The 19,902-nt window shown below is 43.6% G+C and overlaps 3 protein-coding genes across 6 annotated transcripts in view; 1 reads left to right on the forward strand and 2 right to left on the reverse strand.

Annotated features, from left to right (window-relative positions):
• Positions 1-718: 718 nt before the first annotated feature.
• Positions 719-5,986, reverse strand: SMN2 (survival of motor neuron 2, centromeric). Of its 4 annotated transcripts, none has more exons than XM_069880576.1 (9): positions 5,924-5,986; positions 5,757-5,828; positions 5,549-5,674; positions 4,827-5,000; positions 4,259-4,399; positions 3,198-3,269; positions 2,564-2,674; positions 1,574-1,658; positions 719-917 (listed from the first exon to the last, which is right to left on the reverse strand). In XM_069880576.1, exons 1-8 carry the CDS (start codon positions 5,960-5,962, stop codon positions 1,602-1,604), a joined length of 792 nt encoding a protein of 263 aa, XP_069736677.1. In that variant the 5' UTR covers positions 5,963-5,986; the 3' UTR covers positions 719-917; positions 1,574-1,601. The 4 variants fall into 4 exon arrangements, with proteins under 4 accessions (XP_069736677.1, XP_069736676.1, XP_069736675.1 ...); XM_069880575.1 differs by having other exon boundaries at positions 726-863; positions 4,800-5,000; XM_069880574.1 differs by having other exon boundaries at positions 728-917; positions 4,800-5,000.
• A 952-nt stretch (positions 5,987-6,938) lies between these two features.
• SERF1B (small EDRK-rich factor 1B) lies at positions 6,939-9,935 on the reverse strand. Its single transcript, XM_069880268.1, has 3 exons — positions 9,856-9,935; positions 8,536-8,644; positions 6,939-8,103 (listed from the first exon to the last, which is right to left on the reverse strand). The coding sequence occupies exons 1-3, from the start codon at positions 9,860-9,862 to the stop codon at positions 8,031-8,033; spliced, it is 189 nt and encodes a 62-aa protein (XP_069736369.1). The 5' UTR covers positions 9,863-9,935; the 3' UTR covers positions 6,939-8,030.
• A 421-nt stretch (positions 9,936-10,356) lies between these two features.
• The window catches only part of BDP1 (BDP1 general transcription factor IIIB subunit), a 52,014-nt gene continuing 42,468 nt past the window's right edge, over positions 10,357-19,902 (forward strand). The window contains exons 1-7 of the mRNA XM_069880549.1: positions 10,357-10,469; positions 14,614-15,166; positions 15,791-15,894; positions 16,851-16,910; positions 17,568-17,711; positions 18,551-18,684; positions 19,683-19,777. Of these exons, the coding sequence (XP_069736650.1) occupies positions 10,360-10,469; positions 14,614-15,166; positions 15,791-15,894; positions 16,851-16,910; positions 17,568-17,711; positions 18,551-18,684; positions 19,683-19,777 (1,200 nt within the window). The 5' untranslated portion in view covers positions 10,357-10,359. The remainder of the gene's footprint in view (positions 10,470-14,613; positions 15,167-15,790; positions 15,895-16,850; positions 16,911-17,567; positions 17,712-18,550; positions 18,685-19,682; positions 19,778-19,902) is intronic.

Raw genomic sequence — 19,902 nt, forward strand, 5'->3', positions numbered from 1 at the left:
TTCTACTTTGTGGATAAACTGTGCTAAGGGCACAGACAACATAGTTGGCTTTATCCAGAATCAGTGCTCTGTACAGAACTTAAAAGCCCAGGCAGAGCAACAGGTTTAGAGAGCACGGTGCAGCAACTCATCAGCTCTGCAGGAAGCTCATGTGGGTGCAGAAAGGATGTTCAGGTTGGGTTTCACAGTACTTTGCACGGTGCCAACTGAATTTGTTTCCACCACTCTCAGCCTGCTTGCAAGGCTGGCGATTCAGTTGCTTATCAACACAGATCTGTAACTGAGCTAATTATTGATTCCAGACCATGGAAGGGTAGGGATCATTGCACTGAGATACCAGCACATCTCTGCACAGGGCTGGGTCAGGTCCAGCAAAACTTCACAGCAGCAAAGTTCAAGCCCGTTTTTGCACAATTTCCCTGAAAAGCAAACCACTGGCATTAACTAAATTATCATGTAGTTTTGTGGCTGCAGTCTGTATTCTACAAGAGTTAAGTCTCTAAGGGGTGAAACTTAACCAGTACCTTTCCACGGTCTGCTTTTTCCAGTTTGCTTTCACTAATGGTACTCAGAAAAAGGCTGCACAGTAAAACTTTCTGGTGTGTTTCAGCCATTCATCCAACAGTGACATCTACAGAAGCCAGTAATAAAAACCACCACAAACCAAACCACAACCCCAAATTCAAAGTTTGAAAAGAACTTTATTAAGCATTTGAAAAAAAACCCAAGCCTTTCTACATCCAGCTGTCAGATTCAGGATTCTAATCAGGCTCTTAAGGTATCTCTTCTAATAGGACAGTACACTGTTCTCCAGCCCACGGCCACCAGTGGCAATTGTAACACATCGTTGTCACAGCTGGCTCCTGAAATAATACACCATATTTTCTAGTTCTGGTGTTGTCATTCCCATAAAAAGTCTGAGGAATACAAGAGGTGTTTAAATGAGAAATAAATGTAATCTGTCATATGGGGTTAAAGGACTTAAATCCACCATGTGGTAGAAAGACTTATAGATGTTTCAGGGAAGTAAAATGTATTTTATGGCTGCAGTCATTTCAAAATACATTTGACTAGAGTTCTTTAAGAAGTAGGTAATTTCAATGCACATACAATTACCAGTCTCAAGTAATTTGTTTACTTGTTATTGGGGCAGTTCAATGTTAAGATTAATTGACTTGATAAAATTCTGATCTTCAGCATCAACCATCAGTGCACAAGCAACATACACTTCTCAGTGGGAAAAATTTGTACCTGCCTTAGAAAGAAGGAAAACTAGTATGGAATAGCTTTTTGTTTTTAAACTAATAAACAAGAATTACTCAACTGCACAGAAATTACATGTTGTCACAGAAAATCAGGAAAAAAACGTCCCCAAGAGAACATAGTTTTGCTCTTTATGGAACTGAAAATTATACTGCGGAATTCTAAACAAAGGAGTTCAAATAACAGCACAGGCACTGAAGTTCTTAGAACAGAATTGCTCAACAATATCAAACAAATGTTGATCTTGCCCTGAAAACAATTTTTTCAAGCAACACTGTATCTTCATCTAGCTCTAAACTAGGATACTTACAGTCCTTCAAAACAATGATGGAATCCACTTATTTTGCATGTGTTTCTCTCTCCAGTGCTGCTTCCATCCGACTTTGTTTTAAACCCTGCAGAATACAATTTAGTAAAATCCTGGTTTTTACTAATGTGGAAATAGAAGCTTTAGCTGCAGAACAAAGATATTTTTTGACAGTTTTTATTTTAAGTCCCCCACAAGTCAAGAATATCTTTCAACTTTTGGGGAAATCAGAACGGGTAGTTAAACAAGGACAAAAGTCAAATTACAGGTCTTCTTTACAAGTAGAAGCTCTACAGAATGATTGCAAATTGATATTTCTTGTTCAATTAAAAATAAATTAAAGCAATATACAATTAATTATATATAATCTGAAGCAAGACATTCTAAAACAGGTCTTCTGAAGTTACCCTAAGGCACCAAATCTCCCCTTTCCCACTTCCCCAGTGCAAAGGGTTCAATTCCTCCTGTAATTTTTCTTTCTTCCTAAGTGTATAAAGGAATATAGAAATGAGCACTCCACGTCACGGATTTTTCACCACTATGCTGACAGCTTCTGCTGGACCTTCACAGACCCTCAAAGAGCTGCTGACGACCACACCCTGCAAAAGTGCCACATCTGATCCTGAACGTGGTATTACTACTCATGCTCAAAGAAAAAACCACAAAAGACTATTGAACAACAAACACATTCAGATTTACTCCACCTGTCTACAATGACAGAAGTGGTTCAGAATGACTACTGAACACTGGCTATAAAAGTACCTAATGGGACCCTTCCAGTGGAACAAAGAACAGCACTGACTATACAGACTGTCTCGTGTGACTCCTACACAAGGACAAGGACACTTACACAATACAAAATACCCTTAAATTTAGCTTTCATAAATTAAGAGAATTAAAAAAAGCCCTCTCTGTCTAATTTTCTGATGAAAAGAGCAGCAGCAGCACAAAAGCAAGATTACAAAGACATTTCAAGACAGAAGTGACATGTACCAGGTAATAGCCAGTGTGATAACCACTCATGTACCAGGCGATCAGCATGCTCCCCAGTGCTTCGTCGTCTTCAGGAGAGTCTGGCCCAATAGGTGGTGGTGGAGGAATCAACTAAGAAATTACAAAAGGCATGTCTGTATTTCAATAGGGTACATCCCAGGTTACACAGCAACCAATTCTAAAAGACCAAAATATAAAAATGAAAAACAGGAACATAACCTCAATGCATTCTCTGAAAAGGAGTCAAATGACAGTATTTTCTGAAAACATGTAGTTACCAAGGACTAAGAAAAATAGGATTCCCATAGCTTGACCATATACAGAAAGTTTTATTAGGGTGAAGTATTTGTCTGCATCAGTGAAACGCTGTTAATCACATGTAAGGTGTAGTTTCTGCAAATAAATTTTCTCTTGATATTTTTACCAATACCTTCACTATTGCACAAATAAGTGCAGACCAGACCTTTTGCATTAGATTTTTGTAACTGAATACATTATCTAAGAGCTGGAAAAGACAGACTGTTAACACGGAAACATGTTCCAGAAGCACAGGTGGAAAGTACATTCAGTCAGAAAACTTGAGATCACCAATATTCCTCTCTAACATAGTCTTCCTCACTCTCCTACCACTTACCGGTGGCCCTGCTGGGAAGGGTGGGGGCCAGCAAGATAAAAACGATGGAGGTGTCTTGAATTTTGATCCAGGCTACATTGAAAAAAATTGAATAACGAAAATTAAAAAGAAATTTTGGGCATTAGAATTTTATTTAAAAAAATTACGTGAAGCAATTCACAAATCTGAAACTAAAAACAACACACCCCAGCAATTTAATGAAACTGCAATAACAACACACAGTAGCTATTTCTGTGGACCACTCCAAGACCGGAAAAGTAAAACTTATGCTATACATGTCACTGAGGTAGAAAGTAATGAAATAGGTTCTGGTTAATACAAGCACTTTTAAAAAGATTTTTTCTTAATAGAAGGCAGTGGCTCTATTCTCACATGAAGAAATACTTCTAATATTGCCCAGAGGCAAACAGGTAATTTCTGCTCCTGTATGGTATGGGGCACACGCTGACTAGTTTCCATCATGCTCGTGAACACCTTTAAAGAGAGCATAGATACAAATCCATAGACATAAAAGAAAACCTAATAAAGAAATCTTGCATAAATAGTACTATTTAGAAAGTGTAATGCTGCATTCAACCACGCTATTACTTAGGGCTCCTACACAACAGGAAAACTGAAGAGCATATCAATAACCCAGCCCTCATAATTCAATAGAGAAGCTACAGCTAAGACCTTCCATGACATCTTGACAACACACTTGCTGCCTTCCATGTCCTGTGCAGGGAAACATTAATTGGCTAGAGAAAGGGCAGTTTTAAAACATCAACAGTTCTATCACTAGCTGCACTACCACAGGCCAGGGAACAACATCCCTCTTTTAAGCTATACAGCAATGACAATGCGAGTGTTGGCTAGGGAGAAGGCTTTCCTCACTGGACAGCAGCACAGCACTGTGGCCACATCACTACCAAATGACAATGAACTAACATGCATACCAGTATATTCACTCACAAAATGCTGTATTTGATTTCTAGACAATGATAAATATCACCCTATTGTCACAGAATCTAGGCACCAGGCTTAGCGATGGAAAATTAATTATTTCATTAGGCTGAGCTCACCCTTTCCAGGCCTGGGGCTGCCGGTGGTGAGGGAAAACGTAGGCTTTGAGGGGATAATCTTGCTTTTGTGCAGTTTTTGTTCTGAGGTGGCTGTGAAGATTTTTCACTTTCATCTGTTGAATACGGCGTCTCATTTTCATTCTAGTAGGGCAAGACATTTTAATGAAATGCACTGAACAGGAGCTTATGGCAAGCAACTTTAATGTGAAAAAGCTTCAGAAGGCCCATCCACATCCTTCCCTCTTTCTAGCACTCCTAGTCGCACTCAGGAAAAATTTCATAACCTAACAATATTATCACCTCACCATTTTAGCTATGTTACCTTTCACTCATTAATTTCTTATTATCCCCTCCCTGTCTTCCCTACCAAGTTCAAGAATTAAGGAGATGCTTTCATTCCCTCCATCAGCTTGTGTCCACTCACAATGTAACTGGGTATCGATTCTCAGTCTGAATCCCGTAATGGTACCAGAAATACTGAAAAAGCTGATTCACCCACTTTCTCTTTTCCTTCACAGAAGAACAAAAAAGTGTCCCTCACCTCCCCAGAACTGCCCATCCCATTTACTGTTTCATCGCTGGCTGGGGGAAGTAGATCAGACAGGTTCTGCTTCTCCTGATTTCCATATCCCGTGTAAGTAACAACACATGTGCCCATCTTCTGATTGATGGAGGCAATAGTTGCTAGGTACACATTACCATCCTCAGACCAAACGGCGTTACAGCTGTCACCAACTTTCCACTGCAACAGAAGCAACAGAGGCAAGTAAATACCTACACTGATGATCAGAGAGAAAGATGCCTTTTTCTAAACTACTTTTTGTCCCAATCATCAAGGTGGATGTTGGTTTCTTCTCCGAAGTAAGAAGAGATAGGATGAGAGGAAACAGCCTCAAGTTGCACCAGGGGAGATTTGGGTTGGATATTGGGAAACATTTATTTACTGAAAGAGTGGTCAACCACTTGAAAAGGCTGTCTAGGGAAGCAGTAAACTCCCCTTCCCTGGAGATGTTCCAAAACCACATAGCTGTGGCACTTTGGGACATGGTTTGTAGGCATGGCGGTATTGGGCTGACGGTTGGACTGAATGAATAAGCTTACAGGCCTTTTCCAACCTCAGTGACTCTATAATTCTAACACAGCTCCCTCTTCGTGTTTAGTGAAACTGCTCAACGTGACCTGTAAGTAAGGTTTGTCACATTACTGCCACCCCAGCCCCAGCACGTTACTCTCGAGGCCACAAAAAAAGCCACTTGTGAGCAGCAGCACACGCCGTACACGCGAGGTGACCTGTTTCACAGGCATCGTGTTGCTCTTCTTTCGATTCCTGTTCTTTTTGTTGTTTCTCCTCTTCATCCGCAAGCGCTGCTCCTGCTTGTCTGAAGGCTCCGAGCACTCCCCATTCCTTAAGGCGTTCTGCGGGAACACGAGGAAGGGCACGGGCAATCCCAGGCCGCCCCGCCGCCCCGCCCGGCCGTCCCCTCGGCGGCCCCGTTACCTTGAAAGAGGCCACGGCCTTGTCGTACGCCTTGATGAGGGCGGTGTCGTCCCACACGTCCGAGTCGTTGCTCTGCGGGGCCCAGAGAAGGCTTTGCCCCGGCTCCGCTCCCCGCTCCCCGCTCCCCGCTCCCCGCTCCCGCTCCCACCCTCGCCCCTCGTCCCGACCTGCCCGGTCCCGCGCCGGAACAGCACCCGCTCCGCCATGACCGGCACCGCGCCCGCGCGCCCGTGACGTCACTTCCGGGCGCCCCGGCCGCGCGTCCGCCCAGCGCACGCGCGCTGCTCGGGGCTGGGTCCCCGCGGAGGAACCTCCCCGGCTCCCGTAAGCAACAAGGGAGCCCCGGACATAGAATCGCCTGCTTGGAAAAGACCTCCAGGATCGTGGAGTCCAACCATTCCCAACAATCACTAAACCATGTCCCTCAGCACCTCATCCACCCCTCTTTTAAACACGTCCAGGGAAGGTGACTCAATCATCTCTCCAGGGAGCCTCTTCCAAGGATCCTTTCTGAGAAAATTTTTCCTGATGTCCGGTCTGAACCTCCCGTGGTGCAGCTTGAGGCAATTCAGACTAGAAGTCTGGCTGGAAAGCTGCCTGGAGGAGAAGGACCTGTTGGTCGACAGCGACTGAACGTGAGCCAGCAGTGTGCCCAGGTGGCCAAGAAGGCCAATGGCATCTTGGCTTGGATCAGAAACGGCGTGACCAGCAGGTCCAGGGAGGTTATTCTCGCTCCATACTCGGCACTGGTGAGACCGCTCCTCGAATCCTGTGTTCAGTTCTGGGCCCCTCACCACAAGAAGGATGTTGAGGCTCTTCAGCAATGAAGCTGGCGAAGGGTCTGGAGAACAGGTCTTACACGGAGCGGCTGAGAGAGCTGGGGTTGTTTAGCCTGGAGAAGAGGAGGCTGAGGGGAGACCTCATTGCTCTCTATAACTCCCTGAGAGGAGGTTGTGGAGAGGAGGGTGCTGGCCTCTTCTCCCAAGTGACAGGGGTCAGGACGAGAGGGAGAGGCCTCAAGCTGCACCATGGGAGGTTCAGGCTGGACATTAGGAAAAAATATTTCTCAGAAAGAGTCATTGGGCACTGGAACAGGCTGCCCAGGGAGGTGGTTGAGTCACCTTTTCTGGAGGTGCTTAAGGGACAGGTGGATGAGGTTGAAACAAAGAAACTTACGCTTAATAGTTTAATTTAACCATTAAGGCAGGTACACTTTATTCAGTGCTGGAGAAGACTCAGGATTTGTCCTCAGAGTGCTTCTGCTGAGCAGTGATTTCACAGAAAATTTATACACAGAATTTTTTTCATATTCATAAATTTTCCCCAAAATGACAACTGTACTTTATTCCGGGAACCTTATTGCATATCCAGGGGGAATGCAATTAGGTTGGCTCAGAGTCATTAAGGTGTGGCCATATCTGAGTGACCAATCTCAACAACTCTGGGTGACAAAGGATAAGGGTCCTTAGTTAATCTTGTTTCTAACACATTACAGTTGATGTTCCATCCCACCATTTACAAATCACCATTTCAAGGTGCTTAGGGACATGGTTTAGTAATCAATGGGAATGGCTGGACTCGATGACACTTTCCAATGTAGTGATTCTATGATTCCCACTTGTCCTATCCACCAGTTCAGTCCGCAACCCAGCCATCTTCCACAGCATAGACTCACATGTAAGTGATACAACATGCAGCTGCATTTCTTCCAATGCAAAGTTTATTTACACCTCTATTATACTTAAGTTGCTTCTCCTCACAAACCAACCTGTTCTTTGATTTCTTGATAACTTAGAAACCAACCATTGATCGAGCATAACTGTTTTAAATTAGATAGCATTTCATGCAACATTTTATTGTAAAAATAACTTAGAGGAGATTTACAGTTCAGACCTCTGTAAGGTTAAGCACATTTTACAAGTCTGTTCCATTCTGCATGAATCAGTACTGCAAGAATTAAAACAAGAAAATCTGGCCTAACCAAAAATTCAGAAATTGTTACTGGAACCATTAAGTGAAACCAACAAATGCAGCCAAAGCTGGAGTGAAGCTATTGCTTGGTTCTCTTATTGATATGCATGCAGTATAGCCTGTTCTGAAACAGCACTCCAGACAACTAAACTTATGCTAACCAGAAAATACACTAAACTAATACTAGTTGAACAACAATGTAAGACAGACATTCAATTATTTCATGTCCGGACACCTCTATGAATGATCATCTAGGCCCTTCTGCCACACTGGTGCACTCTGTCGCTTCTCCATACAGGCAGCTCATTTACCTCCTGTTTGCAGAGACTTCCTTTCATTTGCCGCTTTTTGTTTTTGCTGCATTATTTCAGAGTCTCTGTGAAGAAAAAACGTTGGATTTCAGATACTGGCTCACTTTTTTTTCTAAGTAGAGTCTCCTGTGGCTTGTTTTTGCCCTTTAGCAATCCCCATTTCAAGGCAGGAGAAAGACTAAGATAAAACTCAGTTAGACATGAGGAGACTGTTTTTACTGCTCTAGTACAGTATCCCAGGAGGCAGTAGGCAAGCTACTTGATTGAGGCAAAAAGCAGCTCAGAAGAAAAAAGCTCTACAGGTCTTAGCAAAAATATCTGTTTAACAGCAGATACAGCAAAACCCACATCCACAGTTCATGCTATGGCATATGAACAGAATGTAAATCAAAGCAATGTACCCAAATGCTGCTTCAGCTAAGATGTTGCATTATTTCTGATCCATTTTCCCCCTCCTGTTTTCCTCAAACATTTCACTTAACTGTACTAGATCTTACCTCTGTTTCCTCTGAGAAGCAGTCAAGCTATCCTCTTTCCTTTTCCCTTTGAGTATTTCCTGAGTCTTCTTCAAGTTCTTCTGGCGGGCAAGCTCACGCTGGTTCCCACCTGTAGGAAAATACACAGTTTGTACAGGTACCATCACTTGTTACACACATCTTGCTTGTGTTGAAGTCTGTTAGAAAGGTGGGAAGGGTTGGCTCAATCTGTATGGCAGCATTTTCTGTAGCTGGCAGCATCCGCTATCATCAGATTGGAAAAGACCCACCAGATCATCAAGTCAAACCATGCCCATCAAACACTAACCCATGCCCCTTAGCACCTCGTCCACCTGTGCCTTAAACACCTCCAGGGAAGGTGAATCAACCACCTCCCTGGGCAGCCTCTGCCAGTGCCCAATGACCCTTTCCGTGAAATTTTTTTTCCTAATGTCCAGCCTAAATCTCCCCTGGTGGAGCTTGAAATGTTCCCTCTCATCCTGTCCCCTGTCACTTGGGAGAAGAGGCCAGCACCCTCCTCTCCACAACCTCCTCTCAGGGAGTTGTTGAGAGCAATGAGGTCTCCCCTCAGTCTCCTCCAGGCTAAACACCCACAGCTCTCTCAGCCATTCCTCATAAAGCCTGTTCTCCAGCCCCTTCACCAGCTTTGTTGCTCTTCTCTGGACTCGCTCCAGAGCCTCAACATCCTTCTTGTGGTGAGGGGCCCAGAACTGAACACAGGATTCGAGGAGCGGTCTCACCAGTGCTGAGTACAGAGGGAGAATAACCTCCCTGGACCTGCTGGTCACGCCGTTTCTGATCCAAGCCAAGATGCCATTGGCCTTCTTGGCCACCTGGGCACACTGCTGGCTCACGTTCAGTCGCTGTCAACCAACACCCCAAGGTGACAGCACGTTAATACTTAGATGAAACTTATCCCTAGCTTAAATATATTCCATTTTTTTAACTACTTCTCGCATCGAAGCGTGGATGTAAAAGCAACTCCTCAGTTAAACACAGGCAGCCAAGCGCCCAGTGCATCACGCAGGGCCCGAGAGTGCGACCCTGCCAGCCAGGGAAGGCGGGTCGGTGCAGGTCTCCACCGCGTTAGAGCCAACACAGGGACCCTCCCGAGCGAAGGGGACGAGAAGCCAAGTCCCGCTGCCCTCCCACCGGCGGCCTCACCCACAGCCCTGCCCACACGGCCTCGCCGGGCCCGGGCAGCGACACAAAGGCTGAGGCCGGCACCGGGCGTGGCCCCGCTTCCAGCGGAGGGCTGCTGCTCCTCCTCCGCCCACGGGGACCAACAGCCATCGCCCCCCACCCCAACCCCGAACTCACGGGTCATGGCGAGACACTGGACCCGCCACACCAACCAACGGCTGCCGCCCCCTACCAGAACCTTCAGGCTCCCCCTACCCCTCTGACGCCGCTTATAAAGCCTCGCGGCGGAAAGCCCCGGCGGGCTGGGCCAATCACCGGCCGCCGCTGCCGCATAGCCCCGCCCCCTCCCCGAGACCACGCCCACCCCCCCGCCCCACCCGAGGTCACGCCCCCTTTACAGTGCCGCCTCTCGACGAAGCCGCGCCCCGACTAAGCCCCGCCCCCACCGACCGCCTCTTTGTTCGTTTTGGCCACGCCCCCTCTCTGAGCCCTCGCCCCCGTCGCCCAGCCCCTCGCTGAGACCACGCCCCCTCCCTTAAGTCCACGCCCCCGATGGTGACGGCGCAGTGCGGCGTCGCGGGCGGGTGACGCGCGGGCCGTGCGGGCGCTGCCGCCGCTCACACCTCTCACGCCTCCCGCACCTCCCGCCACCGTTGCCGCCGCCGCCGCCGCCGCTTCGCCATGTTCCGCCGGGCCCGCCTCACCGTGCGGCCCAACGTGCGGCCGGCGGCCAGGCCCGGCGCGGCCGACCCGCAGCCCCCGGCAACCGCGCCGCCGCCGCGCGATGAGAGGTGAGTCCCGGTCGCTGCTCCGTCCCTGCCTACCCACCCCCCCCCCCCCCCACCAGGGGATCCCTCGAAGCCCTCGGGCGTTGAGTCTCGGTGCTGCGCAGTCCGCCCCCCCCGCCCCATCGTGGCCCAGCCTGGCCGCGAGAACTGGTTGTTTACTGTAAAAAGCAGAATATTTTGATTTCAGCTAACGTAGAGTTAAGTTTCATCCCTGTGATAACACGCTCTTTGCTCAAACGGCCTTTTCCCAGGCGCTGCTCATGCCTCGGGTCGGTACCGCCTGGTGCTCGGTGCGGTCTGTGCTGAGCAGGTGTGTCTGCTGGAACCGCCTCCGTGCGCAGCCTTTGCCCGTCTCAGAGGCGAGGGCAGGCAGAGCTGCAGCCAGCTCCAAATCAGCCAGAGAGCTCACTGATGGGAAGCTCGTGGTGACACTGACATCGGTGCTTGGAAAGGAACAGAACGTGCTTGAGATTTCTGGGGAGATCTATACATCTGCATGCAAGTGGGAAATACACCCTGCCTGCAGCTCTTGTCTTGCTACACAGGATCGGTGGAGATCACTGCCTCGTGTTGTCCATCCCTGATAAAGGGTGCTTGCTTTCTAACGCTCCAAAACAAGCCTCTGAGAGTTCATTTGGTGGTGTTTTTGGTGTCTTTAGGGCTGCAAAGGAGGGGCCTGGCATGGTGCAATGCTTGTTTTTCCTGCCACTGCAGCAGCAGGCAGCAGAAGGTTTTTGCATTTTATAACTGGATGATTTTTGCTTTGAATTTCCTGCTTTGTATAACTTCTTTATGTATTAGTGAGGGAGAGCTTTCTGCCTTTTTCCTTTTCGATTGTTGTTTTCATCACAGTAGAAATGTGTGGTAAGGTTGTTCCAAGGACCAGTCCTTCAGGACCTCCAAGCTGTGGCTTAACCCTGACTAACAACTAAGCCCTGCACAGCTGCTTGCTTATCCCCCCTCTGCAGTAGGATGGGCAGAAAATCAAAACGGCAATAGCGCAGAAACTCATAGGTTGAGATAAAGATAGTTTAATAGGTAAAGCTGAAGCCACACTCACAAGCAAAGTGATATAGGGAATTAATTCACTGTTTCCCATTGGCAGGCAGCAGTTCAGCTATCCGCAGGAAAGCAGGGTTTCATTGTGCATAACAGTTACTCGGGAAGACACTTCAAATGTACTCCTTTCTTCCTTCTTCCCTCAGCTTTTACTGCAGAACAGGACATGAGGTGATATGGGAGGCCAGCTGGGGTCAGCTGTCCTGGCTCTGTCCCTCCCAGCCTCCACCCCACAGGCTGGGCAGTGTGGGAAAGGGCCTTGATGCTCTGTAAGCCCTGCTTAGCAATAGCTGAAACATGAGTCTGCTGTCCATATTGTTTTGGTCACAAATCTGAAGCATAGCACCGTATGAGCTGCTATGAAGAAAATTAACTCTATCCTTGCTGGAAACAGTACGGACCAGTTCTTCAGGAAATTTCCACAGTCTGATAATTGCTCTTCAGAACAATGTTCTCTCTTCTTTTAACTAGTTGGTTTTGCATCTTGCATGAGTACATCTGTTCTTGTAGTTGAAACTTGTCCTTCATAACATAATACAAGGTCTTATGCTCTTCTCTTTCCTGCAACTAGCAATTCAGGTATCAGGCTTGTTGGCATGGCATGTCTTTAGTAAGCCAAAGCCAGTGCTGCCTTTTATTCAACTTGTATCATACATCACTTATACTTAAACTTATTTTGAATTGTGCTGTAAGGATATTTGCCTTTTAGATTTTGTTTATAAAATATATGTATTACAGAGATTAGGTTTCTGGGTCTTTTGTTGTCCAATAGGTTTTTTTCTTAAATTAAGTTTTAAGTTTTGTGGTACTGTTGCTGACTCAGCAAATTTATTGAAGAGTTCTGTGTTTGTAGATTACTGGGCACTTCAGTGTAATTTAAGTCTAGGTTTCAAAACTAGGCACTGATGCCATTCTGAAAGAGAGAATATTCTAAGGGGTCTGTTCACATGGCTGGAGAAAAAGACCTTTGCCATATAGGTAACAGGCTCCTAAAATATTTTTCTCAATACATGCAGGTGATATCCAAGCACATAATCTGCAAAACCACTTCTTTCTTTTTGAAAGAATAAGTAGAGCAGTTACAAGGAATTTAAGACTGTGATGGAAGTTGTTGACATTGCATATAACATACAAACCCCTTCAGTTTGCCAAGACAGTGAAACATGTGGCTAGGAAAGAGCTTCTTTGGAGCAGGTTTAAGAAGTTATAAACTTGTAAGCAGAGACTTGTGGAACACTGGAGTGCTGTGGTGGGTTCCATGGCTCAGCTGGAGAGAGAAGGTAAACATAAAACTGCTATGAGACTCTGGGGGGAACTTTTGGGAACAAGTAGAAAAGGCAGAGGTGAGAGCTGATCCTTTCTTGCCTCTGGTCACCCTAAATTTCACTGAATAGCTGTTTCTGAAAGTTTTTGGTCGCATTTGAAGCTGTGTGGCAACCAAATAGGAGGGATATATTGCAGGGTAGACAGTATTAGTTTCCTGGGGAGCTCCCTCTCTAGATGATGCATTTTAAAGATTGGCCACCTGAGTGTCTGAAGATTCAGGAAGAGTGGATTTGGGGAAAGTCACATGATTTGATTTCCCAAGTAGAGTAATAGATGACATGCAGCACAGTATGCTTGTGTGGTCTGCCAGAAAAGTAAAGGCAGATGTGAAAATACCTTGCACGTTGATCCTTCCAACCTAAGGCATTCCTTGGTAGCTGCTCAAATTTCTATCTGTACTTTGTTTTGTTTTCTAAATGCTGCAGGGGTTTTGTTGATTATCAGGGAAGTGGAAATTGTCTGAAGGTAAGATGATTCTTTTTCAAATGCAGTTTCTGATAGATTGCATTTAACTGTCCAGAAGTCAGGAGTGGCACCCTGCTTATGAACTCCGCAGAACACAGGTTTGTGCAGAAAAGATGAATGAAGAATTAGTTTGCACTGTCTCACTCTCAAAAAAACAAATGGTATTGCGTGGATCTTGCAAGGATCTCATTCAAAACACACAGAAAGGCACCACATGGTGAGGCAGTTGAATTCCTTGCTGAGGGATGCGCTGTGTGATAAATATGTATCACAGTGTGGGACAAATTGATTCAGCCATGTAACATAGGCTGTTACAGAAACCCAACACACTCTGCAGCATTTTCCTGAGTCACCCACTGTAGCTGGAGAGAATTTGGAAACGTTTCACTGTATCTTTGTGCTGCTTGCCTTGTATTCCTTCAAAGGCGTTTGCTTCTGACCGCTTTTGAAGGTGGCTGAGTGAGCCATGGGTGTGGTCGTTATGTACAGGAGCAGGGCACACTGCCAGTGTAAAAGCAAAAAAACTCTTTATGACTCAGGGAATGGTTTCTGCTGCAGTCTTACTGTGAGTAGCAGCCAAAGAGCCAAACACTGGAGGAGGCTGCAGATTTAGGAAGATCAGTGGTTGTCATTTTTCTTGCCCTTTGAAAATTATTTCTGTGTATGGAATGGAAAAATTACTTAAAGAAGAAAGCTTTCCAGGCAAGCTAAAAATTGTTGCTGCTTTCAATGTGCTAAGTGTGAGCAGTAGAATAAACAGCAGGCAGTTTTACTGCTGAAGCTTTTTTTGAAATTCACATTTTACATACCATCTTTGTGCAAATACATAAGATAAATGGTCAGATTGATTGTAATAAAATTCATCAAACCACTTGTTGTATATAGTTTTATTAATATACTTTTAATATGTTACCTATGCTATATGGGCTGATTTCTGGTAAAGCTTTATTGCATTATGATGTTTGGTAGTCTCAGCTGAGAGTAGAGAGCTTTCCAAAAAAAAAAAGTGGGAGGAGAGGAAGGAACATGTGAGTTTAGCGTTATTGGTCACCTAGCCTGTAACAGTTACATTAATTAATAGTAATTGATTTTAGAAAATTATATACCAGTTCTTACAGCTGATTAGTTTATGAAGAAGTACCAGCTACAGGTTGGTTCTACTGTGGCTTCTTGTATGTAACTGTATTTTTCCTGTAGCACTGTGTTTGTACTGCTCCGCACGTAAATGTGTCTTGACAGTATGGATTACAAATCTGTCACTGTGAAGTATTTCAGAATATGCTTTTAAATTTTCCAGTGATGACAAGGCTGATTGCTCAAATGGCGCTGGAGAAGCTAGTAAACCTTCAGAGATGCCTACACAGAGAAGAAAACGGATCTCCACCGTGCCAAACCTTGTCAAACCAAGAGCTGGGCCTTCATCTGCTGAGCATTCTGCATCAAAACCACAGAGGCAAGGATCACAGGTTGCAGATGGTAGTGCTTTACTTCAGAAAGATTCTTCTCCATCAGAGAAGAGTGATGCTGAAAGCCCTCCAAAGTCTCCCATGCTGCCTGAAAAGAAAACACCTGTGCCACAAGTGCCACAGTTTTCTCCACTGAAAAAATCAGTGAACAAAGAGCAAACTGTAGGTGTAGCTGCTCAAAAAAATGATGATGCCTTGCAGAAGAATGTACCCTCCCCACTCAAGGAGAGACCAACACAGGAAAGATCAGGAGCACAGGAGGAAAAGCTACCTGCAAAATCTGTTCCTGTAAAAGAGAAACGAATGTGTTCTGACCGTGAAAGGATCCTCAAAGCTCGGAAGTTAAGAGAAATGCTAAAAGAAGAGCTGAAGAAAGAGCGGATGGTAGGCTTCTGTGTTCAGAAGAAGAGCAAAGATATGCAGTTCACCTAACATGCATTCTCTTTTTGCAGTAGTATTTTCTGATTATTATCAGCAGCTTGCTTCTGATAACTTATGAGTCTGTATGGCTTTAGTCCGTTTATAAATGGTGGAAGCACCGTGTCTCCTCATAACGCAGATTTCACAAGAAAATTTGTATTTTTTCATTTGATTAGACCCACAACCTTTTTGCCATGAGACCCTGCTATTATGTTATAGTCAACATTCCAGCTTGAAAAGTTTCGCAGTTGGTAATGCAGCAGGGAAGTGTGCTGTAAGAAACATGGGATTTGGAGTTTCTCGTGTCCTTTCAATCTGATCTTTAACAGAGTTCTGTAATTTCTGATAACTTTTCACTTTTACTGTGCCAAACATTGAATTTCTCTGAGAGGTTGTCACGTAAGGGTCTGTGGTGTCCTCTCTGTTAAAGGGATGCTTTAGAGATAAACTTATTTTGGTTGTTGAGGCAGGGGTGGGGAATAATAAAACTACCCGAATGGGCCACTTAGAATTAAAAAAAAAAAAATTATAAAATATAGTATTTTCTGGGTAAAGTTAAGGGATATTTTTCTTTTTATATGGAAACAGTTGAAACACAGGCCTCCAGTAATTGAAGGACGTTCTCCTCCAGATCGTTCTAAAATGACCATGAGAGACTTGATATACTATCTACCAGAAAACAATCCTATGAAGTAAGTATGACTCTCTTCCCTCTCCTCAGGTTGAATGATTTTTCTTTTTCCTCCAATTAATAATTTTGAGAAGGAGACTTCTTAAATCCGGAGTATTAGTGCAGGTGCGGTATTGTTGCAGTTGTAACAAAAGCTTCTAGACATTTTCACATCTGCCCGGTCTTCATACAGAAATGAGAATGGAGATTAGTGTACTTGTTGAAATATAAAAGCATGAACAATTCACCAGTGTTGATTTACCTCTACAAATGCAGAATAATAATATTTATTTATTGACTGCCTGCCAAATCTAGTGGACCGCAGGAAGCTGAACATTTCTCCCTCCTAGGCGCTGAAGTGCAAAACACACTGCAAGACCTGTGAGCTATCTCCATTACAGATGGATGGATGTAGCCACTAGTGTTCCCTTTACAGATTTCACTGATAGCAAGGCTGTGTGAGCATCCCAGAGGTGTGCATACACAGGGCACAATAACACAGCTGCAAGCACAGACTGCCACAGAGCAAGGCCTTTTTTCTCCAACTACAAAAACCAGTCACATAAACATTAAGTACAGCTATCCAAAGCCTGTTCTTCCTCTTAGTAGCAGATGAGTTTTCTGTTATTGTCTGCTTGTTAGTGTTTGTGTGCCTGTGTGTTTTATTTATCACTTGTTATTTTTTTCATTTACACTGAATATTGCTTTAGCATATAGTGAACCAGATACTCTCATGTTCGCTCTACTTTTTCAATGGATTACTGCTTGAAATATGTTTTCTTTGGTCCTTGCTTATACAAAAGAAAAACAAAATTTATCAAACAGTGGTAGTCGTTCAGTTAGACTCAATTCTATGTGTGGTACAAAGAATTGAAAAAAAGCTTTGTCCATTATGTACTAAAAGCAAGTTTTGTATAATGAAGCAGAAATATATCTGTACAGACATTCATCTCTTTTTTTTTTTTTGTAAAATTCTAGGTCTTCATTGGTAGAAGAGAAAAGAACAGAAAAAAATTCTGCAGTGGGTCAAGTGAAAGAGTAAGTCTTGATGATGGAAGTACTTGTAATCAAAAAGTTTTCTGATGCTGGAAAAAAAACATGTTTCCATGGTAATGCTAATGGTGTAGGCCTTTTTTTTACTACTTCAATATCACAGCCTTTATTTATAACAAATTGTGATTTAAGAGAGTAGCGTGGTCAAAGACCATTTTGCGCTTTCAGGATTATGTGTTTGGATTTGTCTTTTTACAAAGGCTTGAAGTGACAGGATGAGGGCAATGAGTATAAACTGGAGAGGGGCAGATTTAGACTAGACATAAGGAGGAATTTTTTCAGGATGAGGGTGGGTGGTGTGGCACTGGCACAGGTTGCCCAGGGAAGCTGTGGCTGCGCCATCTCTGGAGGTGTTCAAGGCCGGGTTGAATGGGGCCTTAGGCAGCATGATCTAGTGGGAGCTGGCCCTGCTTATCGCAGGGGAGTTGGAAATGGATGATCTTTAAGGTCCCTTCCAACCCAAACTATTCTATGATTCTTTGAAAACAGAGTGAAGAGTGGAGTCCAGATTTTATGTATTGACTAACTGCTGTGGGGTTGTATTGCTGGGTGGTTTGTTAAATTGTTGAGTGTCTGGTATACAAAGTAACAATTCAAAACACTAATGAAAATAATATTTTTATTTGGTCTCTTAAATTGTAGACAGGAAGAGAAAAGTACTCCTGGTCATGAAGAGGAAGATGACGAGGAAGAAGCAGAGAATGAGGAGGAGAGCCAGGACGGTCCACTTCTGGTTCCTCGGGTGAAAGTAGCAGAAGATGGTTCAATTATTCTGGACGAAGAAAGGTAAGAAATTCTGTGCCTGATTCACAGACAATATATGCTACATTGCTGCTTAGAGAGCAGTTAATTTGGATAGGAACAAAGGTGAGTGTGTCTGTGTTGAGAGTTGAGCTATCCTAAGCTAGGAACCAGTGTGACTGTAGGAAAACTTGAGCAGTGGTTTCCTGCATCTCAGTAGTGGCAAATTGTGCCTGAGAAATGTTTTTTGAGAAGGAAATAGACAGGAAGACATTGTGTTTTATTGCAGTGAATGACTACTGAATATTTATCAAACGTCTAAATGCCTTTGTTTCTCACAGTTGCATGTGTTTGCTTACTGTTATTCAGTTGTCAGTACAATTTGCTCCAGCTTTGCATCATGCATGTTACTGCTTTAGTTAGCTGTCCATGTTTCCAGTAACTTTTAGAATATGGCTTTTTTAGATTATGAAATTATTGAGTTCCCCAAATTAATTATTAGCATGAGATTTAGGCCAAAGTGTAAGGATAGAGCAGTACTGGTAAAAGAGTTTGAAAGTATTCTAAAAGGATATGGAGAGGCCCTTGTGGTTTTGCAAAATAATTTTCCTGAATATTAAAAAGACAATCTTTTTTTAAGATAATTAAATATGTACTATCTTATAAAAAGGGAAAAGCAAATTTTTCTTGCACAGGCTGAGTAGGATAATAATTTCTTGGTGCATTCTCCCATTACAATACACACTGATGTAGTTATTAAACCGAATTACACAGTTCAAACTCTGACTTACGGAAGGGAAGATCTCAATAACTGGCTTACAAACATCTACATGTCTTGTCAGCAATATTTTCAGGTGAGTCTTTTTGTGTGTGTGCTTTTCCAGTTTAACTGTTGAAGTTCTAAGAACAAAAGGTCCATGTGTGGTAGAAGAGAATGATCCCATCTTTGAGCGTGGCTCTACAACCACATATTCCAGCTTCCGGAAAAGTTTTTACACAAAACCATGGTCAAATAAAGGTGAGTGTATTTTTGCTTTCAAGTTTGGGTCTGCAGAAAAAACTTAGTTTTCCACTTAAGCTTGATACTCAACAGTTCTTTATTTTTAGTGGAGTAAATGGATCTACTTATGTGTGATGTAGTCTCAACCTTTCAAACTCTTACAACAAGCAGAGCTCTGATTTTTGCTGTGAAAATTGCCATGCTTAAAGAAATCCAGTGCCTTTATGATATGCAGGGCGCCTGTGAATTTTTTCTGTTGCGGACGTTTAGATGCTGTCAAAATGCTTGTCTGCTTTATCAACAGTGTAGTTTTCAATTCTCGTATTCAGATATTTGAGCACCATATAGAACAGTTAGCACTTCTAAACAGCTACTTTACTTGGTTCTTCCAGCGTGAGATAGAATAAATTGTATATACTATCTGTTTTGTGAGCTGGTTTCATTGCATACGGACAACTATGATTTCATGAAATGGTTTGTTAGTTTTTTTTGTTATGCATGCTGTGAATTTATTCTTATCTCTAGGCCAACAGCAATGTTCGAGACTTTATACAATTGGAAGCGTTGGTTTTTTTATGACTGTAGCTGAAAAAAATTAGCTTCAGAATTCACTGTGCTGCTTCTGGAATGCACTGTATTCCTCTTAAAAGTATTTTTACATATTCTTTTTCTTTCCTGATTTCTGTTTGTGGTAGTGGTGTTGGTAATAAAAATGAACATCAATAATTTGGAGTTGGTTAACCTTGATTTACAAGCTTTACAAAATGGATTTCACATTCTAGAGTTTTATAATAGATTATACAGTTCTTCCTGTTAGTAGTTCATTCAGCAGATGTTATTAGGGATAGTTAATTAGAATAACACTTGTATACCAGCTCAGTTGAACTTGCAGCCACAGTAGATAACCTTAAAGTTATCAATCCTGTTGCATTAAGTTTGAAAGATGTTATTATTTTAGATAACAAGAAGGATGATTAACTAAATGCTTATGTATATATATCTTCCCCCGACTCCAGAAACAGACATGTTCTTCTTAGCTATCAGTATGGTAGGAACAGACTTCTCCTTGATTGGTCGCTTGTTTCCTCATAGAGCCAGAGCAGAAATTAAGGTAAAAATTAAAGCACTCAGTAAAGCAATTAAACATCTGGTTTTGCTTTTCTGTTTCTCGTTTGCTATTCCTGTGCCTCCTCTATTAATATTAATAATTTTAATGTTAATTTGCTCTGTACCAGT

Source organism: Phaenicophaeus curvirostris, chromosome Z (assembly GCF_032191515.1).
Source record: "Phaenicophaeus curvirostris isolate KB17595 chromosome Z, BPBGC_Pcur_1.0, whole genome shotgun sequence".
In the NCBI taxonomy this organism is placed as follows: Eukaryota; Metazoa; Chordata; class Aves; order Cuculiformes; family Cuculidae; genus Phaenicophaeus; species Phaenicophaeus curvirostris.